Source organism: Macaca mulatta, chromosome 1 (assembly GCF_049350105.2).
Source record: "Macaca mulatta isolate MMU2019108-1 chromosome 1, T2T-MMU8v2.0, whole genome shotgun sequence".
NCBI classification, from domain to species: domain Eukaryota; kingdom Metazoa; phylum Chordata; class Mammalia; order Primates; family Cercopithecidae; genus Macaca; species Macaca mulatta.
The window spans coordinates 60143056-60159151 of NC_133406.1; the positions used below are offsets into that span (position 1 = coordinate 60143056).

At 38.8% G+C, this 16096-nt stretch overlaps 1 protein-coding gene across 46 annotated transcripts in view; it reads left to right on the top strand.

Annotated features, from left to right (window-relative positions):
• The window catches only part of PPP1R12B (protein phosphatase 1 regulatory subunit 12B), a 247708-nt gene that overhangs the window by 131507 nt on the left and 100105 nt on the right, over positions 1–16096 (top strand). For 26 of the 46 annotated variants that reach the window (XR_013417866.1, XR_013417846.1, XR_013417850.1 and 23 more), the window contains 5 exons: positions 5019–5109; positions 9654–9857; positions 11811–12000; positions 12089–12201; positions 13602–13643. Coding sequence is in view for 12 of the 46 variants with exons in the window: in XM_078003346.1 (XP_077859472.1) it covers positions 5019–5109; positions 9654–9857; positions 11811–12000; positions 12089–12201; positions 13602–13643 (640 nt within the window). In the remaining 34 variants the exon portion in view is untranslated. Of the gene's footprint in view, positions 1–5018; positions 5110–9653; positions 9858–11810; positions 12001–12088; positions 12245–13601; positions 13659–16096 lie in introns of all 46 variants that reach the window. The other 20 variants (XR_013417868.1, XR_013417843.1, XR_013417844.1 and 17 more) reach the window with 3 other exon arrangements.

Here is a 16096-nt window from a genome sequence, read left to right on the forward strand (position 1 = left end):
TTACAGAACAGGTGACTCAGGATGACTCAGGTCAGAGCAGGTGATCAGGGGTGACTCAGGACAGAGCAGATGATAGAGGCTAGGAGGGGATTGTTTACTGAAGCTAGAGGCAAGAGGGCAAAGAGAACCAGGAAGTTAAGCTTTAAAATGGAGAACAGAGAATAAGAGAGCTGAATATACTGACATACTGATTCTTTGAAGAGAAACTTGGAGTTCACTACATTTAACACCTACTGTTATTGTATTGCAGTCTATCTCTCCCTTTACCTCTAATAATACTTGCTTTATATATCTGGGCGCGCTGATCTTGGATGGATGGATGTTTTTATAGTTTTTATATCCTCTTGTTTAATTATACCCTTTATCAATGTCTAATGACCTTCTTTGTCTTCTTTTACAGTTTTTGACTTAAAGTCTATTTTATCTGACATGGTTACTCCTGCTCACTTGTTTCCATTTGCATGGAATATCTTTTCCCCTCCCTTCACTTTTAGTCTATGTTTGTCTTTAATGGTTAGGTGAGTCTGTTGTAGGCAGTATATAGTTAGGTCTTGTTGTTAATCCATTCAGCCACTCTATATCTTTTAACTGGATAATTTAATCCATTTATATTTAAGGTTATTATTGATACAGAAGGTCTTACTCCTGCCATTTTGTTAATTTTTTTCTGGTGGTTTTATAGATCCTTCATTCCTTTCTTCCTCTTTTATTTATTTCTGTGGTCTGGTGGTTTTCTGTGGTGCTGAGCTTTGTTTCCTTTCTCTTTCTTGTTTGTGCCTCTGCGGTAATTTCTTTCTTTGTGGCTACCATGGGCTAACATTAAAAGTCTTATAATAGAATGTTTTAAGCTGATAGCAACTTAACTTTGGTTGCATTAAAATACTCTAGACTTCTCTCTTTTGTTGCTGTAATTTACTTTTTTACCTGTGATTGTGTTCCTTAGCTACTAATTGTAACTGTCATGGGTTTTGACCATTTTGACTTTAAACCTTCGTACTAGAGGACTGAGAGACTTACATAGCACCATTACATCACTGGGCTAGTCTGAATTTGATTTATAAATTTACCTCTATTGGTGGGTTTTATACTTTTACATCTTTTCATGAAAGTAATTATCTTTTGTTTCCAGTTATACCATTCTCTTAAATATTTCTTGTAAGGCTAGTCTATTGGTGATGGATTTTTCTCAGCTTTTGCTTGTCTGGGAAGCTCTTTATTTTTCCTTCATTGGTAGATGATAGTTCTGCTGGATATAGTATTCTTGGCTAAGAGGTTAGGGTTTTTTCCCAAAAAACTTTCTATATATCATCTCATTCTCTCCTGGCCTACAAGGTTTCTCCTGAGAAACCCAGGGGACAGGGCTGCTGCTTGACCAACTATCAGGCCAAGCATGGGTAGAGCAAGGCCACACAACCTTGCAGTGGTCTGTCTTTGGGGCAGGGTTGCTGCTAGACTGGCTGTCAGGCGCAGTGGTATGTGGCCACAGAAGGGTTGGGTGGTTCTGCAGTGGTCTGAGGGGTGGAACCACTGTAGGACTGGTTGTTGGGCTGGATATGGGTGTGCGTGAGTTCAACTGGCCAGCTAGCTGTGCAGTGCAGGTACGTACTGGTGAGGGGACTGGCCAGCAGTTAGGCAGTTTCACCCCTGTGCAGGTTTGGCTCTTCCTGGGGTTGGGAGGGTAGTGTGCCACATGGGTGCAAGTGCAGAGGTCTCAGTTGTTCCATCTGGCTAGGCTTCAGGCAGCTAGGATCATAGTGCTACAGGCACCTATGCAAACATGGTAGAGTGATGGCAGGGCTACAGGAATGGAAAAAGTCCATTCCTATACTGGACCACAGGGAAGGGCACATTCTAGTAGTAGGTCCAGTTTCAAGATGGTACTGAGTAGCAGCAGCTTAGGATGTGAGGGTCGGGGGCAGGGCGTGCTCAAGGTGAGCTCCTACTCTAGGCACAGTAACTGCATGAACTCCTGGCTACTCTCCAAGCTGGATTCAGGGCCTGTGAGGACTGGGGGACTCTCCTATAGCAAGAATTTCTGGCATTTATGGTAGCAATAGGGATCACTGGTGATCTCCAGCTTACTTTTTCCCCTTAAGAAGCCCCCTCTGGCTCCAGACTGATCCTGGTAGGGGAGACAGTGTGGCAGAAGCAGAATGCCTTGCTCCCCTCTCTATGGTGCTGCCCTGGGCTTTTGTCTTCCACAGGGATTTTGCTGTTCCCCTGGTGCTCTCCAGAGTACTTCTTTGGTCATTTTAATTGAAATATAGTTGTTTATTCTTTGTTTTGGTCCCTTTTTGTGGAGAGGATGGGCTTTAGGTAGCTCAATTTGGCCATCCTGCTGACATCACTCCAACTTATCTAGGGCTATTTTAATATTACTATTATTATTATTTGAGACAAGGTCTGGCTGTGTCAACCAGGCTGAAGTACAGTGGTGCATTCTCAGCTCACTACAACCTCTGCCACCCAGGCTCAAGCTGTCTTCCCATCTCAGCCTCATGAGTAGGTGGGACTACAGGCACGTGCCACTGTGCCCGGTTAATTTTTGTATTTTTTGAAGAGACGAGGTTTTGCCATGTTGCCCAGGCTGGTCTCAAACTCCTGGGCTCAAGCCATCTGCCTGCCTGGGCCTCCCAAAGTGCTGGGATTACAGGCGTGAGCTCCTGGCTGCTATTATTTTTAAATTAATAAATACATTTTTTAATTTTTAAATTTTAATTTCTAGTAAGATAAATATTAATCCCCATATAAACAAAAGCTGTCTGGGATTCTCAATAATTTTAAAAAATATTAAAGGATCTTGAGACCAAAACATTTTGAGAACCACTGCTCTAGATATTAAAATAACAATTAAATATAGTCTAAGGGTATTATTAACAACTTTATGCCACTAAATGTGATAATATAGACAAAATGGAAAATTTCTTTAAAAACCAAAATAGAAAATTTGAATAAGCCTAACTCTTTTAAAGAAATTGAACCCTTTATTTAAAACTTTCCCATGAGGGCTGGGCACAGTGGCTCACGCCTATAAACCAGCACTCTGGGAAGTCGAGGTGGGAGGATTGCTTGAGCTCAGGAGTTCAGGATCAGCCTAGGCAACATAGCGAGACCTGCTCTACTAAATATCAAAAAAAGTTAGCCAGGTGTGGTGGTGTGCACCTGTAGTTCCAGCTACTTGCAAGGCTGAGGCAGGAAAATCGCTTGAGTCTAGGAGATCAAGGGTTCAGTGAGCTATGATCACGCCACTGTACTCCAGCATGGGCAACAAAGTAAGACTCTGTCTCAAAAATAAAAACCAAAAATCAAAAATAAAACCCTCCCACAGGGAACACTGTAAACCTAGATGACTTGATTGGTGAACTCTTCCAATCATTTAAGGAGGAAATAACCCAAATCTTACACAAATTCTTACAGAAATAGACATGTAGAGAACACTCGCAATTCATATAACCTTAATTCATGAAGCTGACCAGCATATTACAAGAAGAGAAAATTATAAGCCAATTTCTTTCATGAATGTGGTAGAAATTCTAAACTAAATATTAGCGAATATGTTTAAAAATCTATATAAAAAGATGATACATCTTGGCCAAGTTGAGCTTGTCCCAAGAATTCAACGTTGCTTTATCATTCAAAACTTATTCAATGTAATTCATCTTCCTAACAGAAAAAAGGAGAAAAGCAATCATCTCAATATATGGGGAAGAATAGCATGTGATAAAGTTCAACATACACTAATGATTAAAAAACAGCAATGAGAAACCCTCTTAGCCTGTTTTCTATAGGAATAGAAGGCAGTTGCTTTAGTTTGATGAGTAGTATCTGCATAAATCTTACCAAAAAAAATTACACTTAATGAAAAAATGCTGAAAGCATTCTCTTTGATGGCAGGATTACAGAGAATGAAAGCTTACTATCATCACTGCTTTTTAGCATGTCCTAGAGATTCTAGCCAAAGCATTAAGGCAAGAAAAGAAATAAAAATTGGAAGGATAGGAAAGAAGAAATAAAATTCTCATTTTACAGATGACATGATTCTGTGTGAATAATAATACATTTACAAATACAATAGTCCTCTGTTATCCATCAGAGATACATTTCATTTTTTTTTTCTTTTGAGACCGAGTTTCACTCTTGTCACCCAGGCTGGAGTACAGTGGCGCCATCTCAGTTCACTGCAACCTCAGCCTCCAAGTTCAAGTGATTCTCTTGTCTCAGCCTCCTGAGTAGCTGGGATTACAGGTGCCTGCCAGCATGCCTGGCTAATTTTTATATTTTTAGTAGAGACAGGGTTCCACCATATTGGTCAGGTTGGTCTCAAACTCCTGACCTCAGGTGATCCACCCACCTTGGCCTCCCAAAGTGCTGGGATTACAGGAGTGAGCAACTGTGCGATACCTTTCAAGACTTTCAGTGGATGCCTGAACCTACAGATAGTGTAAAACCCTATATAAATACTATTTTTTTCCTATAAATACATATCTATGCTAAAGTTTAACTTATAATTAGGCACAGTAAGAGATTAACTATAATACTAATAACTAATAATAAAATAGAACAGTTATAACAAAATGCCAGCATCACTACTCTTGCATTTTGGGGCCATTATTAAGTAGAATAAGTATTACTTGAATATAAACACTGTGATATCACAACAGTGCATGATTTGCATCTCAGGAGGGACAGAATGGAACAGCACGAAATTTTACCACACGAATCAGAGCAGTGCACAATTGAAAATGTATGAATTGTTTATTGATGGAAATTTTCATTTAATATTTTCAGACCACATTTCACCATGGGCTACTGAAACCACAGAAAGCAAAACCACAGATAAGGGGGAACTACTGTAATGACTTGGATTCCGTAATGTTTACTGATGGTTGATAGCATTTCTTGTCATTAAGTTCATTCCTAGAATGTGGAAATCTCTTCAGTATGTGGAAGCACTTTGTCATTCCTCAAGTACAGGCAGCAAAGATCTTGCTTTTGCTATTACTCTTTTTTCTCTGCAGGTCCTATCTAACTCCTGTACGGGATGAGGAAGCAGAGTCTTTACGGAAAGCACGCTCCAGACAAGCTCGGCAGACACGAAGGTCTACTCAAGTGAGTGTGGCTTTTTTTTTTAAATGTCATTTTGTCTATCTACCCTTCTTTTGGAGGTATGATCAAAACACACTACAATATCCATGTTCATCTGCTGATTTGAACAAACACACACAAACACACACACACACACACACACACACACACACACACACGGCTTGGCATGGTGGCTCATGCCTGTAATCCCAGCAATTTGGGAAGTCAAGGAGTTGAGACCAGGAGCACTCCTGACTTGAGGTACGAGTTCGAGACCAGCTTGGCCAATGTGGTGAAACCCTGTGTCTACTAAAAATATGAAAATTAACCAGGCATGGTGTTGAGTGCCTGTGATTTCAGTTACTCGGGAGGATGAGGTAGGAGAATTGCTTGAACCTGGGAGGCAGAAGTTCCAGTGAGCCAAGATTATACCACAGCCCTCCTAGGCAACAGAACAAGACTCCGTCTCAAAAAAACAAGACAAAATAAAACACATACATGAAAATGACTGCCCTATTCCAGCCACAGTCTTAAAAACTTTCATTGTGTTGAATCTTACACTACATAGAACCAAATTAATTTACAGCTACATCTACCCATTCTCACCAATATTCCTCCAGACTTAGAACAGGTTTATCTCCTTCCCTTCACAAGATTAATTATTCCACTTGTGCTCAAAGACCTTAAGAACCCCCGTACATCCCTATATCCCTACTACATTTTAAGAATCCCTAAGGGAAAAGAGTTTGGCAGTTCCTCAAAATTTTAAACATAGAGTTACCATTTGACTCAGCAGTTCTGCTTAAGAGAAATGAAAACATATATTCATATAAAAACTTGTGTATAGGTGTTTGTAATAGTATTATTCATAATGGCCAAAAAGTAAAAATAAGCCAAATGTCTATTAACTAATGAATGGGTAAATAAAATGTGATATATCCATACAATGGAATACCATTTGTCAATAAAAAGAAATGAAGTACTGATACATGTTACAACATGGATGAACCTTGAGAAAACATTATGCTAAGTGAAAGAAGCCAGACAAAAACACTCCATATATTATATGATTCCATTTATATGAAATATCCCAAATAGGCAAATCCAAAGAGACAGAAATTAGATTAGTGCCAGGGCTAGGGTGAAGGCAGAATGGTGAGTGTGTGGTTTCTTTTTGGGGTGATGAAAATGTTATGAAATTAGATGTGGTAATAATTTTATAACTGTGAATAAACTAAAAACTAAGGAATTGTGTACTTTCAAATGGTGAGTTATATGATATAAGGATTGTATTTTAATAAAGATGTTACAAAAGGAATCCCTGAGGGAGTCATTGAAGCAGTTTAAGGGAATATGACATAGTCTACATTATGTGTTAGAAAAATCACCCTGCAGATAATTGATGGGAATGGTAGGTAGAGGTACGTTTGCCAAGCCTGGAAGCAAGAAGACTTGCTGGGAAGCTGTATTGTAGTCCAAGCTGTATTGTAGTCCCAGGAAATTACAAAGCAATGAAATCAAGTTGTAATGACAATGAGAATGGAGAGAAGGCTATGAATTTCTTATTTAAAGAAGCAAAGAAAGATGAGCCCCTGAAGCAGGATGAAAAGAAGCAGCAAGAGCGGTGAAAAGAAAATCAGAAAATAGTAGCAGCATGGAAGTAAATGAAAAGTCCATTTCCAGTGAAAAGGAGAAGTTCCACAGTTTTGAATACTACAGAGGTCAAGTAGCAAATTTGATCACTGGAAAAGAGACATTATATATGGCAGCAAAAACACGCTTGTTGTCTTCCTTGACTCTCCCAAAGTAGGTTATATATTCTTCCTTTATTTTTACTTGATGATTGTCTATTTCATCCGCTAGAATGTAATCCCCATGAGGACCAAGACTGACTGTTTTTTTGTTTTGTTTTATTGTGGTGAAATATATCTAACATAAAACTTACCAGTTTTACCATTTTTAAGTTTACACAGTTTAATGGCATTAAGTACATTTACATCGTTGTATAACTATCACCACTATTCATCTCTAGAACTTTCTTCCTCTTCCCAAACTGAAGCTCTGTATCCATTAAATAATTACTCCCCATTTCCCTCTGGCAACCCCGCTTCCACTTTCTGTCTATGAACTTGACTGCTAGGAACCTCAAATAAGTAGAATCATATCGTAGTTGTCCTTTTGTGTTGTATTTTACTTAGCATAGTTATCAAGGTTCATCCATGATACCTGACACATCATGATACATGACACATTGTAGCATGTGTCAAAGTTCCTCCCTTTTAAAGGCTGAATATTTCAGCCTTTTATGGATACTGCATTTTGTGTATCCATTCATCATCTGTCAGTAGACATTGGGTTGCTTCCACCTTTTGGCTATTTAATGCTACTATGAGAATGGCTATACAAATATCTCCCTGAAACCCTGCTTTCAATTCTTTTGGGTATATACCAAGAAATGGAATTTGCTGGATCATACAGTAATTCAATTTTTAATTTTCTGAGGAACTCCCATACTGTTTTCCTTAGCGGCTGTACCATTTTATGTTCCCATCAGCAGTGCACAAGGGTTCTAATTTCTCCACATCCTCACCAATATTTGTTTTTTTTGTTTGTTTGTTTTTATGAGATGGAGTTTCGCTGTTGTCATGCAGGCCAGGGTGCAATGGTGTGATCTTGGCTCACTGCAACCTCTGCCTCCAGGGTTCAAGCAATTCACCTGTGTCAGCCTCCCAAGTAGCTGGGATTACAGGCGCCCATCACCACACCTGGCTAATTTTTGTATTTTTAGTAGAGACGGTGTTTCACTATGTTAGCCAGGCTTGTCTTGAACTCCTGACCTCAAGTGATCTACCCACCTTGGCCTTTCAAAGTGCTGGGATTACAGGTGTGAGCCACCACTCCCAGCCTGGTATTTTTGCTAGTAACCATCCTAATGGGTGTGAAAAAGAAGACTGACTATACTTTTGCTCATCTTTTCCACCATCATACAGTAAATAAATCACTATATATTTATTGAGTAAATAAATGAGTGAGAAATAAATGATATGGGAAGATAAATTGCTCTGGATTGATTTCAAGTTTGTTTATGAAGGAATGGGAAGAGATGGGGAAGTTGCTGGAGAGGGGCATAGAATTGAAGGTGGGAGAGACAGGAACATAGAACCGTCTTAGAGGGAAAGATTCAGTAGAGAGGGAGTGAAGGTCCATGTCAAAACTTGAATAGATCTTTGAACTCCTTGAAATGTGTACATAATTTTTGAGGAGATTTTATTAGATTCTCAGTAGTCTTCATGAGATTCTCAAAGGGACCACTGACTCCCAAAGAAAGTAAAATCTAAGCTTCTTAGCATAGCTTACAAAATCTGTTATGACCTAGCCTCTGCCTGCTTTCCTCAAATCACCTATCCTCATTCTCCCTCTCTCCTCCCACTTTCCTTTTTTTGTTGTGTGCTTCATCTTTGCTAAGTTACCTACATATTTCTAAATCATCCATGGCCTCTCTCGTTTCTGTATCTTTGTACAGGATGCCTCTACCTATAATGCCTTTTCTCCCTCCCCCTACCCAAGTTCTTTTTACTCTTTAGAACCCAGTGTTAGGTATTCCTCTTATATATTCCTGTGTTTCTGTTTTAATACTTACATTCTCTTATTATACTGGTCTGTTTTCTTATGTCTTTTCTGCTAGACTAAAAGGTTCTTGACAGTAATCATTTGATTTGTCTTTGTAGTTCTAGTGCCTAAAGACACCTAATTCTTTATTAACAGAATGAGTAAGTAAATGAATTAATAGTAAAAAAGCCAGGTGTGGGGAGGGGAAGCAAGTTGTGGATACAGTACCTGATCAACTACCTTCCAGCTTTGGAACTTCCTTCTTCTGAGGACTCACGCACATAACTACTTGAGTTGGAATCAACTCATGCTCTTTCTAAACTCCTTTTCTCCCTTCTCCTGTAGTTTTGTCATCATTTGCCTTTCTTCTGTCTTGCTGCCCCTATGACCCTGCGGGGCGAACGTTAATTGTGGGAATATCCATATATGATTCCTAGAGTGACTTGGGAATTGATGTTAGAGAAAAGCTAGTCTAGGAGTTTTAAGAGGTTGTGTTGTTGTTATTCTAGCCTAGCTCTGAATTTTCATCTTGTTGAGCTAGGTTTTTCTTTTTTTAAGTGAAATTTTTTTTCCCAGTATCTGCTGTTTAGAGAATCTCTGTTCGTAACCATTTGATCTTGGGAGGGTAGGGACCTTTCAAATAAAGATAAGGAGAACTATTTGGTATGGAAAAAGTACATCTATAACAGGCAGACATCAATGTTGACCTATTTTCTGGAGATCAAACTAGAAAAACTAAAGTATTACATTCAAAATATACCTAGACTCAGGCCTGGGTTCTTTGTACAGTGAGATGCTTATTTTAAGCATATATTGCTTGAAGTGACCTCATTATGCATTTTGGGGGGCTTCATTTTGGTATTTGATAACTAGTAGATCTTTTTGGGAATACTGCTGCTCAATCAAGAGTTATTCCATGGTTAGTGTGAATCAGCCCTGATCTTATGATATTTTCCCAGGGTGTCACCCTAACGGACCTTCAGGAAGCAGAAAGGACTTTCAGCCGGTCGAGGGCAGAGAGGCAAGCTCAGGAGCAGCCTTGTGAGAAGCCCACAGACACTGAAGGGCTTGAGGGGAGCCCTGAGAAGCATGAGCCCTCAGCAGTTCCAGCAACAGAAGCTGGGGAGGGCCAGCAGCCCTGGGGCAGGAGTCTGGATGAAGAGGTGAGCTCATTTTTGCTGGCATGTACTGTGCTAAAAGCAGGGTAATTAGTTTGGGGAGTGTCTTCTTCACTGATAGTTCAAAGGCTATGTTCTACCTTGCAATGGACAACTTACTCTGTATGGCTGTCTTTAGTTGGGAAACCTGTGTGACAAAAATTTAGAGGATGTTGGTCCTTAAATGACCATTTTTTTTTCTTCTGAGAGTTCACTGATGCTTTTGAATAAATGTCCTTCTATTCTAAAAAGAGAGATCATAGTATGACAAAATGCAAATAAAAATATAAGCATGTATTGAGTGTTTACTTTACTCAATACATGCTTACTTTATGCCGGCACTATTTTAAGTATACTTCTTATGTATTAATGCATTTAATCCTCATAACAACCCTCTGAGGTAAATATTACTATTTCTATTTTATATATGAGGAAATTGAATCACAGAGGTTGAGGAATTTGCCCAACATTTCACATAGCCAAGAAGTGGTTAAGCCAGAGTTTGAACATAGGCAGCCTGACTCCACAGCTTGCTCTCTTAACTGCTAGTGTATTGTTTTTCAAACTCTTATAACCTAAGGGCTTACAAAGCACTCATGAGTGTCACCGTTGGGAAGGACATTTTGATTTATGTTTCATTTCTCTAGTGGAGTTGGTAGTCAAAGGTATAAGTTTATATTTAGGGTGAACATAACTCGTGGTTTATCTAAGATGGTTCCAATTACAACTGTTGTCTTTGTGTAATTATCATTACCACTCCTTTGCACTCTCAAAAGTGTCCCAGTTTGGACAGATAAATATTATGGTCACTGTGGTTATAGAGGAAAATAATCTCCTTCTTGCTTTGACTCTGAATGGCTAGATTCCATAAACTGAAGTTCTATTTTGTATTTTGTTTGTTTTATAAGCTACTATTTATTGAGTACCTATTACCAGCTATTCTTCTAAGCACCTAATGCACATTTTCTTATTTAATCCTCATAATCCTCTCTGAAGAAGGTGTTATCTCTGTTTTATAGATGAGGATGTTATGGCTCAGAGAAGCTAAGTAACTTACTCAAGGTCACACAGCTAGTAAGTGCTGAAGCTAGAATTTGAACAAAGATCTGTCTGACTCCAAATGTACTACATTTTATTGTATGTGTCTTTATAAATCACAAAAATGTGTACAATCTCTATGTCATAAATTTAATGTGTAGTAAGGATTTATCTATCTCTGAGTCTTCCATAAACCACGTTAAGACTTATTGTTAGGCTCTATCTGTCCTAACTCTCAGGTTGGAAAAAAAAAAAGACAACAAAACACAATTGCTTGAACCCGGGAGGCAGAGGTTGCAATGAACCAAGATCGCACCACTGCACTCCAGCCTGGGCAACAGAGCAAGATTCCATCTCAAAAAAAGAAAAGAAAAAGAAAACAACAAAACAAAACTACAAAAAGGAAAATGGGAACTTTAGAAAGTTTCAGTAAGCCTGGTTATGGCAAGCTAGTAGAGTATTCAGAACTCGGTAGGATACATTTCTTCTCTGTTCTCAGATAATCCCTACATTCTGCTGCTTAATGCTCCTGATCTTTTTGTTTCCCTACATAAACCTTGCCTTTCAGCACTCCATCTTAAAAAGGCCATCATTCTTGTTTTCATTACAAGATCAAAGGAATTTTTTTTACACAGTTAATGCTGTGTAGTACCCTTTGGTCAATTGATGAGTAATTCGCTTGAACTGCTCTCAACATGATGGGATTCTCAGAGTAGGAGTCTAGCAGCTGTTTTTTTTCTGTCTAATTAACTGATTTTAGCTTATTCACTTATTGAGGACCTATTCCCAGGTACTCAATATTGATCATCATCTACTCATAAGCCTCTTAATATAGAAAAAAAAGCATTTTGTATAATCCTGCTGTCCTTATCCTTTAGATGGACTTGACTTCTAGTATCTCATGTTGTGGATTATTTCCAGCCTATCTGTCATCGCCTGAGGTGCCCAACTCAGCCAGACAAACCCACCACGCCAGCATCTCCTTCTACATCAAGACCCTCACTCTACACCAGTTCCCATCTGCTATGGACAAATAGATTTTCAGTCCCTGATTCTGAGAGTTCAAAGACTACCACAAATACTACAACTGCAAAGGAAATGGACAAAAATGGTATGTAGAGCTTCAAAAGACACAGGCCCCTCCACAGTGCACATCCCCCAGATTCTTAAAGTTCATACTTTATTTTATCTCTGGCCAGAGAATCAAGAAGCAGATTTGGATGAGCAGTATTCTAGAAGGCTGTCCGTCAGAGAGAGGAGGCGGCCCAAGGAACGACGAAGAGGTACAGGCATCAATTTCTGGACAAAGGATGTAAGTGGATTGGTGTGTGCTGAGGCATATCGTATTACTCTTGGCCACCATCCTTTCAGTTGAGTTTAAAAGAAAGAGTCCTACATGGTGCCGTGAATCTTGCAGATTCTCAGGAAGTATTACTGAGGAAAAGAGAAGAAAGACCTAACCAGTGTGGGACTCATTTGGTATGTTCCTGCTAGATTGCCAGTATCTAGTACAGTGCTAAGCACATGGCAGGCACTCAGTAAATAATTGGCAAAGAATTAAAAAACTGGAAATATACAACAGCCATATAAACAAGTATAACAAGTGAATAAGCTTGTCAAGTTTTAGTAGTCCTTCCTAATATTCCCTGAATGTCATGTAGTGAGTCAACAATATCTTAATGCCACATATGAGCAGAGATTCTAACTAAATATTGTAGGAGTACTACAAGAAGTTCAAGGAACTTAAAACCTCTAAGTAATACAAGGTCACTTAGTTTTACTCTTTTGGAGAAAAAACAGAACAAATAACATAAAATAGATGAACTTTGGCTTTCAAATAAAGACAGATATACCAATGTTTACTAACTACAAATACACATTCAGTAGTTCCATTCATCCTCTTCCATATCTTGTTTGGTACCCTTCTCATTCAACCTTGTTATTGGCATTTTAAAGAACAAGTGGCCAATAACTTGGACAAGAGGACCTGCCTACCAATGACTCATTTGAAAATTGGACAAACTTTATTCAGTGAGACAAGAAATGAGACAGTAATAGTCATCTATTATAAATTATTTTTAGATAAAAGTATTTTATTGTTATAGGGCCAAATTGATAAGTATTGACAAAGATGAAATTAAGTCTGTCTGTCTGTCATCTGTCTTAAAGATATCCCTTTTCCGGTCGGGCACGGTGGCTCACGCCTGTAATCCCAGCACTTTGGGAGGCTGAGGCGGGCGGTTCACCGGGTCAGGAGATTGAGACTATCCTGGCTAATACGGTGAAACCCTGTCTCTACTAAAAATACAAAAAATTAGCCAGGTGTGGTGGCAGGTGCCTGTAGTCCCAGCTACTTAGGAGGCTGAGGCAGGAGAATGGCGTGAACCCAGGAGGCAGAACTTGCAGTGAGCCAAGATCGGGCCACCGCACTCCAGCCTGGGCTATAGAGTGAGACTCCGTCTCAAAAAAAAAAAAAAAAAAATCCCTTTTCCAATTGTGGTCTATTTGACTTTTTAGACTACAGGTGACATTTCTAAATTGCCTGCCTGTGATGGCTGTGAAAAGTAGCAGTAACAGAGCATCACTTGGAAGTCAATTCTCATTGCCCATGTTTGAAATGCCAAGATGCATAATTGATGGGATCTGACCTTGTTGCTTTCAAGGATGTCTCTGACGATGAGCCTCTTGATTTTCTTCCTTTTTCTTTTTTAGGAGGATGAAACTGATGGCTCTGAAGAGGTCAAAGAAACATGGGTAAGTGACAAACCAGTGAGGCTTGTCTCTTGAGAGCATAGTCTTGCTCTTGTATATAATTTTAGTAGAAGAAAGGGCAAGACTTATGCAGATTTTAGTTGAGAGGGAGTTTGGAGATAGACATTCCTCTAAGAGATGGGGCAGGTGTTAGTTTGTGGTACTGTTTTCTCATGTGGTGTAACAATGCCTGTGCTCTTGAACCAGTTTCCTACATTTTTCTTTGCCTGCTGCCAATCTTTCACCCTGTTATAGGATCCATCATTTTCTCTCTTCTGAGTATGTTATTGGATTATATGAAATACTTTGAAATCTTTGAATGAAAAGTGATACCAGTTCCTTTTTGGATCCACACTAATAGAGAGGGACATAAATGTGGAGAATGTAAAACATCAGACAGTCCCCAAGTCATTTATATTTGACTTTGAGATAAGATTAAACATCTGGCATCTTATATAACTCTGACCTTTTAAGGCCTGACATCCAACTCTTCCCTGCAGTGAAAGGCCTAAGTTCACCTTTTCCGAAGATACTCCAGGCTCCTGTAAGCCACTCAGACATGATTGGTGGTGGTTTTCTTTTCAGTACTGTTTTCCAAGAAGGAAGGAAATTGGTTTTGACTAAATTATTTGAAATACACATGCTTTTCTATTGAAATTAAGTAAAAAGATGACCTTTTTGTATCCTGCAACTTATGGGAAGTATGTTCTCAGAGTATATTTAATAACCTATACTGAAAATTAACATCTAACTCATCATTAGCAGAGAAGATATAAATAATATACTGTCATTTAACTGCCTATATTTTTGTCTAGATCCAAAACAGACAATAGTAGCCTTCCAGAAAGTAGTGTCTTTAATGACTAATGGTGACATAGGTGAGAATTGCCTGTCCTTGGTTGAAGCTGGGGCAACTTCATAAAGGCAAGCTGTGTGGTGTGGAAATAGTATATAGAGGTTCCTTGGAGCAAGAGTGTGTGCATGTGTGTATGTGTATAAATTACAGCAATTCTTAGTTTCTTCAAGGGGCTTGGAAAGGCTTTTGGAGGTAGGAAGAGTGAATACAGGAAAGTTCCTTTGGGGAATTATAACTCTAAAGAATATGTAACTCAGGAAATATAACTCAGAAGATCTGAGTTATAGATTATAGAGTACTGAAATGGAACATTATCCATACAGAATTACATAGGCCATTTAAATCCAGGGAATTGCAAAAGGGAAGTTTTTGTTGTCTAAGAATGTCTTTTGCCAGTGAAAATTCTTTTCTCTACTTTTCTAATCTTCTTGGCAGTGGAAAATCCTAGCCTACAGGGTACCAAGTAAGGAAAATTAAGATGATCTTGATCTTAATCTTGATCTCTAGGAAGCAGTACTTCCTAGAGAATTTTACTTTAAGACTGTTGACTTGAAAGTATGAAGAAAAGCAGAGACTGTTGCAGTTTGATGTGAAAGGCATTTGTCAGACTAAAAATACTCCACACATCCAATTGCATAAGGCATTTACTAGTGTTTACCATGTGTCAAGAAAACAACAATGTGAATCAAAAAGAATAAACAGCCCAGTATCTCTGGACTGGTACATTTGAATTTATGCAGGTAAGCTAGGGATTGCTATAAGAAATATATTCCAAGTTCCAATCTCCAGCCTTGCCAATAGTGCAGAAAGAAAGGCTGATAATGAATCAGCATAGGGTGAGGCATCCTTTTTGTCAAAGTCTTATATTTGCTTGTTTCATTTATTTCAGTTAAATTCTTAACTGTTTTTCTCCCTTGAGCACTCTCTCCTAATGCTAGCAGGCATGATGCCGTTATCTATATGGGCCTACAGAGCCACATGCCTCATCATGACCCAGTGTAAATTCCTACATTTCTACCTCAAGACAATCAGTAGTATCTTATGACCACCTCTCTACCCTAAATCCATTTTCATCCATCAGGCAGTATAGTTTACTCAGCTCTGCAACAACAAATGAGCCAGTCAGAGTGGGGGGCATTCTATTGAAATGGTGCTGTTAACTAATCAGCATGGATACAGTTGAGAAGCCAGGGCAGCTCTTTCCTTTTTTGGTTTTTGGTTCAATAAAACTATACCTGCTATTGAGGTCATGCCGACTTCCTTCTCTTCCCTAGCCCACTCCTTAAGAGTGATAGTATCTATTATTTTTAAAGTTATCTCTTCCCAAGACTCTAATATCTTTTTTTTTTAACTGAAATATAATTTACAATTAATGCACAGATTTTAAATATAGTGTTTCCTGGGTTTTGACACTTCTATGTACCAGCATAACCACTACTCAAATCAAGATACAGAACTTTTCCATCACCTTAAAACATTTCATCATTAATGCTCAAGAATAAGCAATACTAATTTATGGTGATAGAAATCAGAAGAGTGGTTGCCTCTCAGGACAGAGAATTGAATGGAAAAGATAGAAATCAACCAGCAATAATGTTTA